Source organism: Benincasa hispida, chromosome 2, assembly GCF_009727055.1.
Source record: "Benincasa hispida cultivar B227 chromosome 2, ASM972705v1, whole genome shotgun sequence".
Taxonomy (NCBI): domain Eukaryota; kingdom Viridiplantae; phylum Streptophyta; class Magnoliopsida; order Cucurbitales; family Cucurbitaceae; genus Benincasa; species Benincasa hispida.
Genome location: NC_052350.1, coordinates 44,675,980 through 44,689,377, shown reverse-complemented (window position 1 = coordinate 44,689,377; position 13,398 = coordinate 44,675,980). Strand labels below are relative to the sequence as shown.

Below are 13,398 nucleotides of genomic sequence, written 5' to 3'. Positions count from 1 at the left end.
GTTAAATATTAAAGGTTGTCAAATCAAATCATATCAACAATATCTTATTTTTAATACCTCTAGGCTAGCTCTATTCCATAAGTATTAAAATAATAAAATATGAAATAGTATCTTGAATTTTGACTCATAATCACAAATTAAAAGAGAAAACTAAACATGATTAATAAGGAAGTTAATAAATAGTTGGTTTTTTTTATTATTATTAAAACTGTTATTTATAACGACTTCTACCTAATAGCCAAAAAAATTTATAATGATTTATAATTTATAATTGCAATTTTTCTTAGAATTTTAATAAATAAATATAATTTCTTTTAAAGGAAGAAAAAAGGCAAAAACAAAAATATATATATACCTCTAACCCGACAAAACCAACCGACCGACCAACCGGCGGTTGGCCGGTCGTGCGTTAGTTCATTTGCCGAGCGGGACCGGTTTGGATATATTCCAAACCAATCCTGGTCGGTTCAGGGTCAGTCTGGTCAGAAAACCGACTCCGACCAGCCAATGATCACCCCTAGTATTACCTGAACCCCTTCCTGAACCTGTCATAAATGTCAACGAATTCATTCTTCCTACTGAGCAAGTCCCGTGGATCACATACTATAAGAGGAATCTTAAAAAGGAAATTGTGTCGCCTGTTACTTCTCCGACTCCAGTCCATGAGTCAGAACCAGTGTCAGTTCCAGGTACTAGTATTCTTACCCCTGATGATAGAAACATTTGTGTTGAAAATGATGCTTGTGTTGAAGATAATGTAAGTAAAGACAGAGAAAATGGTGACGATACCGAAAATCGTACCGAGGACGCTATTTATGCGCAAGTGATGACAGTTGTGAGAAACCTATTCCAGCAGATAACATTGTTGAAGGTGAAAAAGATCTTTTAGAAGGTAAAACGTATAAGTAGAAGGCTGAATGCAGTGGAGAATCAGAGGAGAAGAAAAACCATGATGCCTCTCTTGATCTTCCCATTACCTTGAGAAAAGGTACGAGATCCTGCACGAAGTATCCACTGCAAAGTTACTTATCTTACAGCAACCTGTCTTCCGAGTTCAAGGCCCTTACTACAAGTCTGGACACGGTTACGATACCAAGTAGTATACATGCAGCGATGGAGATTCCTAAATGGATAACTGCAGTTATGGAGGAAATGGGGGCACTTGAGAAAAACAACACTTGGGACCAGGTTACTCTTCCAAGAGGGCACAAGGCGGTTGGGTGCAAATGGGTGTTCACCATTAAATACAAATCTGATGAAACGATTGAAAGGTACAAGACAAGATTGGTTGCCAGAGGCTTTACTCAGACTTTCGGAATAGATTACTCTGAGACTTTCTCCCCGGTAGCAAAGTTAAATACTGTCCGTGTTCTCTCAGTTGCACTTAACAAAGACTGGCCACTCCACCAGTTTGACGTGAAAAATGCCTTTCTTAATGAAGAGTTAGAAGAAGAAGTCTACATGAGTCCTCCCCAGAGTTCGAGAAACAGTTTAGTCACCGAGTATGTAAACTGAGGAAGTCCTTGTATGGGTTGAAACAGTCTCCAAGAGCCTGATTTGGCAGATTCACTACCTTTGTAAAATCACAAGGGTACAGTCAGGGACATTCAGATCAAACCCTCTTTACGAAGAAATTAATATCAGGGAAAATTGCAGTTTTGATTGTGTATGTAGATGACATTGTCATTTCAGGTGATGATGCTTCAGAAATTGCCAGATTGAAGAGGAAAATGGCTGAGGAATTTGAAATTAAGGTACTTTCTCGGAATGGAAGTGGCTTGGTCGAAAGAAGGGATTTCAGTTTCTCAACGAAAATATGTTCTAGATTTACTTAAGGAGACAGGTATGACGGGCTGTAAACCAGTGGATACTTCTGTGGAAGCTAATGCTAAACTCAGTAACTTGAATAACAGTGTTCTGGTCAACAAGGGGAGATATCAACGGCTTGTTGGGAAATTGATCTATCTTTCTCATATCAGACCAGACATATCTTATGTTGTCAACGTAGTCAATCAATTTATGCAAGCTCCTTACGAAGAACATATGAGAGTAGTGGAGCGCATCCTGAGATATTTGAAAACCTCTCCTGGCAAAGGGTTGATGTTCAGGAAGTCTGACAAACGGTGCATCAAGGCGTATACGGACGCTGATTGGGCAGGTTCTGTGGTAGACAGAAAGTCAACATCTGGGTACTACCTTCGTGTGGAGTAATCTTGTTACTTGGAGGAGTAAGGAACAAGGTGTTGTTGCCAGAAGCAGTGCCGAGACAGAATACAGGGTCTAGGGATATGTGAGGAAATTTGACTGAAAAAGGTCCTAACTGATCTCGATCAAGACAGTGAGTGTCCAATGAAACTCTATTGTGATAATAAAGCCGCAATAAGTATTGCAAACAACCCAGTGCAGCATGACAGAACAAAGCATGTGAAAATTGATAGATATTTCATCAAGGAGAGACTTGACAGTGGAAACATTTGTATTCCCTATATTCCTTCCAGTCAACAAATAGCAGATATTCTTACAAAAGGGCTTCCCAGACAGTTTTTTGACTCTTGTATTAGCAAATTGAGCCTCACCGATATCTACGCCCCAACTTGAGGAGGAGTGTTGAAAGTAGGGTCTAAATCCTAGGGGCATTTATGTCTTTTTACTTTAACCCGAGGATTTCCTACTTTTCTATTTATATGTATAGCCTCTGTGTATCCAGTGTATCAATTCTAATAAGAAAACTTTATACCGTGGTTTTTTCTCCATGTACTAGGGTTTTCCACATAACTCTTTATGTGCCCTCTCTCTCTTTACTCCTTTTTCATCAGTTTGAAAGAAATCAAAGAGTGTTTCATGATAGGTCCCTATGTTGGTTGGATCGGTTTGAGATTGCTCGAAGGAATGCCTCTTCATGGAGCGTATTGTCAAAACAATTCGAAGACTATTCTATTTAGGATTTTTGCTTAAATTGGAGATCCTTCATCTTCCCAGCTCATTAAAGGAGTCACAGACAAATTTTTGTTTTGTCTTTCGTTTGCTGTATTTTTGGTTCTTGTGGTTGTTTTTATGGTTTATTTTGTATTCCTGTGTGGACGTCGTCTTTTTTGTGTTATTAATTCTTCATTGTAAGGGATTTTCTTTCATTTAAATTTAGGTTGTTGAACATGATGAGGGCGCGAAGGAAGTGTCAAACTAGTTGAGATGTCTGGGTGCACCTCTTGATCCTTAGGACTCATATTTTAAGCTCTCGATATAACTCTCTTGTACTTTGAGCTTTGTCTCGTTTATTTTATCAATGAAGAGACTAGTTTCCCTTTCAAAAAACCAAAAATGGGAAAAAGAAGGGGGTTGAATAAGAATATTTATCCACAGGTGTCGACACGTGTCTTTAACCCCTTTCACCACCCACTCACATAGGTGTGGACCATGTTTGCTCTTAATAATCCTCTGTTACAAGGATTTGGGCTCAAGGGCAAAACGCCAAAGCCATTTAGTCAAAAGAGCTTTGTTGTGTAATCTTATATTTCCAAGCTTTAATCTCTCTGTTCACAAGTTTCCCTACAACTTCACAGCTTACCAAATGGGACCCTTTCCCTTCCTCCACCCCATCCCAAGGGAAATCTCTCATAAACTTCTCAACGCTCTTACAAAACCGAGACAGCCGCACAAAACAAGAAAAAAAAAAGAGAGAAAAGATAAGAAAAGTAATAAATAGGGATTCCACTCAACACTAATATGATAAGCATCAACCTCCCAACTTTGGGGAAGAAGCTTTTCTTCCACAAAGCTAACCTCTTCCTTATCTTCTCCACGGGAGCATCCCAAAAAGAGAGCTCTCAGATTACCTCCCGACACATCCCCACACCCACATTCTTCAATTATACCCAAAACCTGTCTTTTCCATCACCCTATCCAAGAAGTCCCAGTCAACATGGTCATAATGATGTAACCTAGGAGATAAAAGAAGAGAAATCTCCAATAATAAAATTAAAGTCTTTATTATGAATCGAAAGTTGCTAATACAAGAAGACAATCTCTCTATTTATAGAGAATTTGGAAAACAAACTAATCCTAATCCTAATTAATCAAAGAAACTAATCCTAATCTTAATTAGTCACAAAAACTAATCCTAATCCTAATAAACCAAGGAAACTAATCCTAATTCTAATCAATCATGGAAACTAATCTCAATCCTAATCAATTAAGGATTTGACCATAATACCCTAACTTATCCTAATCCTACTACCTCATTCTATCCCTCCCAAAAAAACCTCGTCCTCGAGTTTTAAAACGAAAATGAAGATAAAAATAAAAAAAGTAAGTCACTCGAACGGACACATCTCTGAACACCGGGCACCAATAACAACCAATTTTCACGAGCCACACCAATATATCGAATATTTTATTCTTGAAAGGGAAAATTATTTCCATTAATACCATCATCGATGATCCCAAGAATTAAGTTGTTCAAAAAATCCTTTGTTGTTAGAATATATGCAGACTCCTCAAGGAATGGAGGAAAAAGATTTTCAATTTTCTTCGAATTAGGCTGCGCATGAGTATTTTTTTCTTCCTCACTTAAAGAATTCATATCCTCCTAGCATTTGGTCTGATATAACCTTGATCTTCGTTGTTCTTGAACGATACTTGATAAATCTTGGACGTTTTTTGCATACCATACGTGTTGTTGATTCTTTTATTGTGTTTCTTGGCGGTCAAGGCTAATTTATGCTCTATTCTCTTGCGGTGGAGGTAATAGTGGTTGGTTCTGTGGCTCAATTAATTGATCTGACCAAATGGACACATTCTTTGCAGTGGTCTCATCTTTTTCAACACCTCCTTCGTTGATTTCATCGATTAATAGTTCCTCATCATCCGGTTCGAATTGAGCAACCTCTGATTAGTCCCATCAATTTTTTCTTCTTCCAATGTAAGCTCCTCTTCGATCTTTCTACCTTTCTTATTCAACTTGTCTTCAATTGATTTTTCTTTTCTTCTATTCCATTCATTTTTTTGCACAATTTCACAACCCATTTGGATGAGTTCTTGATCATCTTGAGTGACTAAATATGATTCTTGATGGTTTCTTGAAAAAATCTTGAACATTATACCTTTCTTGAATTTTTCCCAAAAGAACCCAAATTTCATTCATTCTCTTTCGAAAGTCCTCTTGATAGATGTTTTTATTTGAATATTTCTGTTTTCTTGAAAATGTTTCGATCTCCAAATTTGTGTTGTAATGATTCATGGAAGTTCTTTGATGTTGGTGATAATAATTTCTTTCACACTCCGAATCATTTTCTTAATCATCTAACTCCCAATTCTTACGTCGATTTCTTGATAAACCGGTTTGATTGGATCGTCGGGCTCTTTGTTAATAATGTCGCCTTGTTGTTCCATTCCAAACTGCATTAAGCTCTTCATCAAAATTGCTAGAATCATTATAATCGAATTTCAAATGTGAATAAAGATAGGTTCTTTGAGAAAATCAAGCATGAGCGAAGTTATTATATTTAGAATTCCAACGCTACTTTTGGGAGTAAATTTGACTCTCTTGCCTATACCAGCTACTATATTTTTTCTTCAACGTCTTCCTGGATTGGTAATAGTCCATTCTTACAAAATCTTAAAAAAAAAAAAATTACTATCTTCTTTATTTAATAGAATTTAAAGGGTTCCCCTATTATAGATGTGGACTGTTCAACAACAAGCACAGCTCATAAAGTTCCCTTTTGCAATCGCCAATGACGAGAGTTTCCCGATCTTCCATCGGCGGCAATCAACGTTGGCCTATACGGCTGCTCTGATACCAAATTGATGTAGCCTAAGAGATAAAAGGAGAGAGATCTCCTATAATAAAATCAAATTTTTTATTATGAATCAAAATTTGCTAATACAAGAAGACAATCTCTCTATTTATAGAGAATTTAGAAAGCAAACTAATCCTAATTCTAATTAATCAAAGAAACTAATCCTAATCCTAATTAGTCAAAGAAACTAATCCTAATCCTAATAAACCAAGAAAACTAATCCTAATCCTAATTCTAATCAATCATGGAAACTAATCCCAATCCTAATCAATTAAAGATTTGATCATAATATCCTAACTTATCCTAATCCTACTACATCAGATAAGCTTTCTCAAAGTCAATTTTAAAGATCACACCCTCCTTTTTCTTGGCTCTATAGTCCTTATAGCCTCATTCACAATGAGGGCCTAATCAAGAATCTCTCTCCCAGCTATAAAAGCTCCTTGAGCCTCAAAAATGGTGGAAGGAAGCACCTTCCTTAAATGATTAGCAGGGCCTTTAACAAGGATCTTATAAGCATTGGTGATAAGACTGATAGGTTTGAAATCGTTAACCTTATCTGTGCGCTCCTTCTTAGGAATATGGCACACAAAAGGTTTTCGAGAAGGAATGGTTTGACATGCCTCTTTCAAAGAATTCTTTGAAAACAATATCCAGCTCCCCCTTTAGAAGATTCCAGTTCTCTTGGAAAAAAACCAGTGAGAAACCATCCAAGCCTGGAGATTTACTCCTGCCACTCTCAAAAACAGCTTTCTTGATTTCTTCCAAGGGAATGGGACCACCACAACTCCTCCCCATCCCTAGGCAAAGTAGGGCACCAATCAATACCTAGAATAATCGGTTTTGGCATGACAACAAGACTAAAGAGGTTAGAGTCTTAGAGAATGCTGATAGGGCTACATACATTTTTTTTTAACACGAGACAACTTTTCATTGATTGGATGATAGAATGAAAAGAAAGACAAATACTCAATAGATGAGAAAGAAAAAAGGAACCCCCAGGAAAAAGGTTTATGTTATTCAAGAACCCTTGTCAACACAAAAGGTGAAGAATAAAAACTAGAATCACTTGTTGACAGTTAAATCCGTTAATATAACTCCTATAACTCCTAAACAAACGGAAGTACATATATGTTCTCAAGTATCGTTGAAACCCAATAACAGACAATACAAATACATCAAAAGAAATTCGCGGGTGTTCTCAAATAAGTGGAGTATTTTGCACACTTTTTTTTGTAATACGCAGCATTATCTAAATCACTTAGATTGGAGGGCTTTCTTTGCCCATCCCTCGAATTAGGCTGTTCTACTTTTTTGAGTAATACGTTTTATTTTGAATATATATATATGTATATCAGTATATGTGTGTGTATATATACATATACAATACAATACAATTAGTGGACTGGATAGGGTTCTATATAACCACCCAACATAGAAATCCAAACCTGAAATCCAAAAACGAAGTGTAGAAAGTCAAGTATATCAGGACTCCTAGTCTCCGGAATAGAAAAATCTGCGGGCAACTTTGGAAGGCCACTGAAATACTTTAAAGCTGACACTGATGCTTGCACCTAACAAAAAAGTTCAGTTTCAAGGTAAACAACAGAAGAAACGGGTAAAACTTTCACATTTCAAACAAGAAAATTGTCATCTAAAAGACCTCAGCCAAGGACCCAATAGCATTTGTCACAGAAGGGGCATCTAATGGAATAATATTATACGCAATTAGGTCCTCTGTCATTGCCACATCCAATTCCATGAGTCTTTTCCTCTGCAAGAAAAGGAAATCATATAACTTATAAGAAGAGATGCAAAACACGGAATTCATTTCTTCAAACAAAGAAGACACATATATCTTCCTCCCTATTTTTCGACGATGCATCTAGAAATGAACAGCCGACATCAAATGTGCATTTAAGAATCGAAAATCTCTAACGCAACGCAACTCAGGTTGTAAGTTTGATTTCATGACATCAAATGTGCATTTTATTGAGCCAATTTAAAGCTCTTTCTTTTTTTTATGAGAAACAGTCGATCATAATTCATTGATATTGAGATTACATGATACGATTCATAGTGCAATAAGGGAAGTAAGGTTGTAATCACAAAAAAAACGGGGTGAATTTACATCAAGACAGAGAAGCGAACATAAGATGATCAAAGAATTGTGTAAATTCAGTTTCTCTATCTTTAAAAGTACAATGATTCCCCATGACCACTTTAGCTCAACATAAGCATAGTTTTCTTTTCAGAAGCGGTCAATGAGAAACAACTGCATCTTTAATAAGCCCTTCAAGTCTTTCGAGTCTTCTTAAGTCATTTCTGACTTTAGCTCTGTATGAGCATAAATTTTATCCTCATTTTTCCAATTACAGTCTAGAAAAATCTTTTGGCGAATCTATTTGTAATCCTTTTGACTTCAGGTATCTCACCCTCTCTTCTTTCGACATGGTTAGAGACGTGTTTTGACAGCCTTGAAGTGAAACTACAAGGTTAAAGCAGAATGTGACTCAGCATGTTTTTAAGGAGAATGTGGCTCAGATTGTCATTGGTCCTCTAAAAGCTCATTCAATTCAATTATGGATTAAGGCAGTTAAAGCAGTTTTGTCATAAATTTGGTTTGAGAGAAATCAGCGTATTTTTCCAGAAAAGTCGTTTCCATGGTTTGATCTCATGAGATTCCAAGAGTTAATGCTTCTTCTTGGTGTTTTCTCTTTAAGAAATTTTCGGGTTATTCTGTTCAAGATATTTATCTTAATTGGAATGCTTTCATCCATTCTATGCATTGATGTCTTTAAGACATAGTTTTCTTTTGTATTTTTCATATTTTGTTTTGGGGTGTGATGAGGTAGCTATGGATGTGTGTGTCAACCTAGTTGAGATGGTCGGGTGCATCTACCGATCCCTAGTTCTTAATATTTCATAGTTTCTTGCAATTTGAGCATTAGTCTCTTTTCATCTCATCAATGAAAAGTCTTGAAAGATAAAGGGTGAAGAAAGAAAACCGAATTTACGTGGAAAACCCTAGGCCAGGGAGAAAAAACCACGATAGAGAATTTTTAGTAATTTTGATAAATCTTACACAGCACCTAGCCATGGATATAAATAGCTACAAGTCATAAACCCTAAAACTGTAGACACCAAATAAAAGACAAAAAAACCCTTTGGGCTACTAAAACAACATTTTTCAACACTTCCCCTCAAGTCATAGATATCAATAAGACCCCACTTGCTAACACAAGTGTCAAAAATCTATCTTGGTAATCCTTTGGTGAGAACATCAACAATCAATTGACTCGACGGAACATAGGGAATACAGATACTACCATTGTGCAGTTTCTCTTTGATGAAGTGTCGGTCAATCTCCACATGTTTGGTTTTTTCGTGTTGGACAGGATTGTTGGCGATATTAATAGCAGCCTTATTATCGCAGTAAAGTTTCATGGGACCATGGCTTTCCTGATGAAGATCCGTCATAACCTTTTTCAACCAAATTTCTTCACAAATTCCTAATCTCATAGCTCTGTATTCATCTTCGACGCTACTTCTAGTAACGACACCTTGCTTCTTACTCCGCCAGGTAACTAAATTTTCCCACATAAACGTACAGTGTCCCGAAGTGGACTTTCTATCTATAACAAAACTTACCCAATCTGAGTCTATGTAGGCCTCAATACATATTTTGTCATGCTTCCTGAACACCAAGCCTTTTCCAAGGGTAGACTTCAAATATCTCAGAATTCGTGTAACAGCCTTCATGTGTCTCTCATAGGGAGTCTAGAAAAATTGGCTGACCAAATTGAATACATATGATATATCAGGTCTGGTATGCGAAAGATAAATCAATTTCCCCAACGTTGATACCTTTCCTTGTTTACAAGGACATCTTCGACAGACTCTACCAGATTGCTATTAACTTCCACAGGCATATCTACAGGTTTACACCCCGTCATTCTTGTTTCTTTCAACAAGTCCAGAGTATACTTCCTCTGAGAAACGGAGACCCCTTCTTTTGATCTTGCTACTTCCATTCCAAGAAAATTATCTCAAGTTGCCAAGATCTTTGATCTCAAACTCATTTGCCATCCTCTGTTTTAACCTGTCAATCTCAGTTGAATCGTCGCCCAACAAGATGATATCATCAACATAGAGAATCAGAACAGCCATCTTCCCTGATGTCGATCTTTTAGTGAACAAGGTATGATTAGAATGCCCTTGAACAAACCCTTGAAACTTAATGAAAGTAGTGAATCTATCGAACCAAGCTCTAGGAGACTACTTTAGGCCATATAGAGATTTCTTTAATTTGCAAACTCGATTATCAAACCATGCTTCAAAACCTAGAGTCGAGTTCATATAGACCTCTTCTTCTAATTCACCATTCAGAAAAGCATTTTTTACATCCAGCTGATGTAAGGGTCAGTCTTTGTTAACAGCAACTGAGAGAAAAACTCAAATCGTATTAAGTTTTGCCACTGACGGGAAGGTTTCTGAGTAATTCACCCCATATGTCTAAGTAAACCCTTTTGCAACCAGCCTGGCCTTGTATCTATCGAGAGTCCCATCAGATTTGTATTTGACAGTGAACACCCACTTGCATCCGACGGTTTTATGGCCTTTAGGAAGAGCGACCAGATCCCAAGTTCTATTTGTTTCAAGTGCACACATTTCCTCCATAACCGCGGCTTGCCATTCAGGAACTTCCATGGCCTTATGCACATTGCTTGGTATCATCACAGTATCCAGGTTGGTAGGAAATGCCTTAAATCTCGAAGATAAATTATTGTAGGATGAGAAGTTTTTCATAGAATGTTAGTACAAGATCTAGTACCTTTTCATAAGGCAATTAGCAAATCAAGGGTAGCATCATACTCACCAGATTTTTTTACCTGTTTATCTACACTAGATTGTTGCACGTTTTCAGTTTCCTGTGTATCACCTGATAACTCATTATCACCACCAATCTTGACTTCGTCAGAGTTCATTAGATCACCTTCAACCACATCAACCCCAACACGCTCATTACCATCAAGAACAGAGGTACCTTGAGCTGGTTCCGGTTCTGACTCATGGACAACTTCTGATGGAGCAACAAGGGAACTATTTTCTTTCTAGGATTCTTCCTATAGTAGGTTATCCAGGGCACCTGTTTCGTAGGAAGGACAGAGTCATTTGTTTCGAGGATAGGCTTAGGAAGAAGATCTATAGAAACAAAATAGGTGGATTTGCTCCCCAAAAGCTCATCTGACCCCAAGGTAGTACGTATCCTGTAAAAGCTGTCACAATCATTAATAGGAAGATTACAACTCCGAGACACCGAACAAATTCCCTAGGATTGCTATAACTCGCATGATGTGTTAGCCTCTTCACTAGCGGTCTCTCCCTGAAGAGGACTAACGGAAAAAAAGGGTTTGTCCTCAAGAAAATTGGCATCCATGGTGACAAAGTACTTCCGAGAAGAAGGCTGAAAACACTTATAACCCCGTTGATGAAGGGGATACCCAACAAATACACACTTTTGGGCCCGAGCAAACTTACTCTGGTGAGAACCATGATTATGAACAAAGACGGTACATCCAAACACCCTAAAGGGAACATCCGGGAAAAGACGAGTGGATGAAAATGACTCTTTAAAACACTCGAAGGGTGGAATTTAAGCACATGGGAGGGCATTTGATTGATGTGATGAGCTGCAGTAAGTACAGCATCCCCCCATAGATATGAAGATAAGGACGCAGGGATCATGAGAGATCGGGCTACTTCAATGAGGTGGCGGTTTTTCCGTTCAGCCACCCCATTCTGCTGAGGGGTATAAGCACAGGAATTCTGATGAACGATTGAAGTCAAAAACTCACGAAGGGACTGATTAACAAACTCATGTCCATTGCCACATCGAAGAACGGCGATTTTAGCATTGAACTGAGTTTCAACGATAGTGTAGAATTGTTGGAACACCATCGTCACTTCAGATTTGTCAATAAGGAGAAACACCTATGTAAGACAAGTGTGATTATCAATAAAGGTGACAAACCACCGTTTACCAGACACAGTTGTGACATTAGACTGATCCCAAACATCACTATGTATCAAATGGAAAGGTTGGAAAGGTTTATAAGGTTGAGAAGTAAAAGAGACCCTAGGCTGCTTTGCATGAATACAAACATCACAAGATAAATAAGACACATTCACATTACGAAATAAATGGGGAAACAAGTATTTCATATATTGAAAGCTTGGATGTCCAAGACGAAAGTGCCATAATAAATAGTCAGTTAGCCCTAGACAAACTCCTAGAAGAAGCATCATCGGAAAGGAAATAGAGCCCCCTATTAAGTCGGACAGTGCCAATTGTCTTTCCCGAGTTCAGGTCCTGAAAGAAAACATCATCTGGTGAGAAAACAACTTTGCAGTTCAAATCTCTGGTTATTTTACTAATCGATAGCAAATTGTAAGAGATCTTCGGCACATCGGGAAACCGTATCCAAGCTCCGTGGCCAGTCTACGCTCTTTGGACTTTTCAAACTTAGCGAACTGAAACATCTGAGTAGCTAAAGGAAGGAAAATCAACCGAGACCCCGTTAGTAGCGGCGAGCGAGAGCGGATTGGGGGTTTGCTAAGAGGAATTAGTGAAAGAAAGAAAAAAAGAAAGGCTATTTTGGTAATAAGCTCTATAAGGGCTGGAGCTTACTCTACTTGCTATGCAAAACATTCTGTAAAACCAACCCCTGAACCAGAGACGAGTGACCTTTCCCAAAAACGGGAGCAAAGAACCCATCTGCAATTCGTATTCTCTCATTTCCAGCGCTTGGATAATAGGAGATGAATTGATCAGATGATCCAGTTAAGTGATCAGCTGCTCCTAAGCCAAGAATCCAGGATTCATCCCCCTCAATAAAGAAACTGAAGGACTGAGAAGTATCTGATTGAACAATATTGTTGGTCCCAACCGTACCTGGATCAACAGAACTAGTCACCTGGTGAGCACCATCAACAGCTTCAATAACGAGGGTTCGGCTGGACTTAGACTTGTCATTTGGAGGGCGCAGCAGAGTCCAAAGTAGAAGCAACTGTACCATTCATAGCGCTTGTTCTATCCTCTTCTAATCTAACTTATGAGCACACCTCCATAAGAGACGGTATCGATCTTTGTCCCAAAAATCCAACTCCGGACAGTGTCAAATCTCAAGTTCAAAACAACCAGGAAATCATAGACACAGTCAGCTTCCTCAATCTTCGAATACTGGACTCCGTCAACTAGGCAATTCCAGATAACTTCACGACACAGGTTCATGTCTTCCCACAATAGTGACAGTTTATTGAAATAGGATGTTACATCCATGGTCCCTTGCTTGCACTCATGCACTTGTTTCCGCAACGTATAAAGTCGTGAAGCATTCTGTCTTTTTTAATATAGTTTCTGGACAGATTCCCAAATATCACGAGCAGAGGCTTTCCAATCTGAGGTTCCATGCTGTTTATCAGAATTGAGCAGAGGAGGGAATCCTCCCCCTTCCATATACGCTCCTAAGGGTCCCCAGGGTTCGGTCTTGGTATCTCCCCAGGCAGATACCCAAACTTATGTCGTCCCTTGAGGACC

The 13,398-nt window shown here is 38.2% G+C and overlaps 1 protein-coding gene across 1 annotated transcript in view; it reads right to left on the bottom strand.

Moving 5' to 3' along the window:
* Positions 1-13,398, bottom strand: part of LOC120071672 (callose synthase 9-like) — a 143,548-nt gene that overhangs the window by 118,704 nt on the left and 11,446 nt on the right. The window contains exons 3-4 of the mRNA XM_039024046.1: positions 7,462-7,572; positions 7,247-7,372 (exon numbers count right to left, since the gene is read on the bottom strand). Of these exons, the coding sequence (XP_038879974.1) occupies positions 7,247-7,372; positions 7,462-7,572 (237 nt within the window). The remainder of the gene's footprint in view (positions 1-7,246; positions 7,373-7,461; positions 7,573-13,398) is intronic.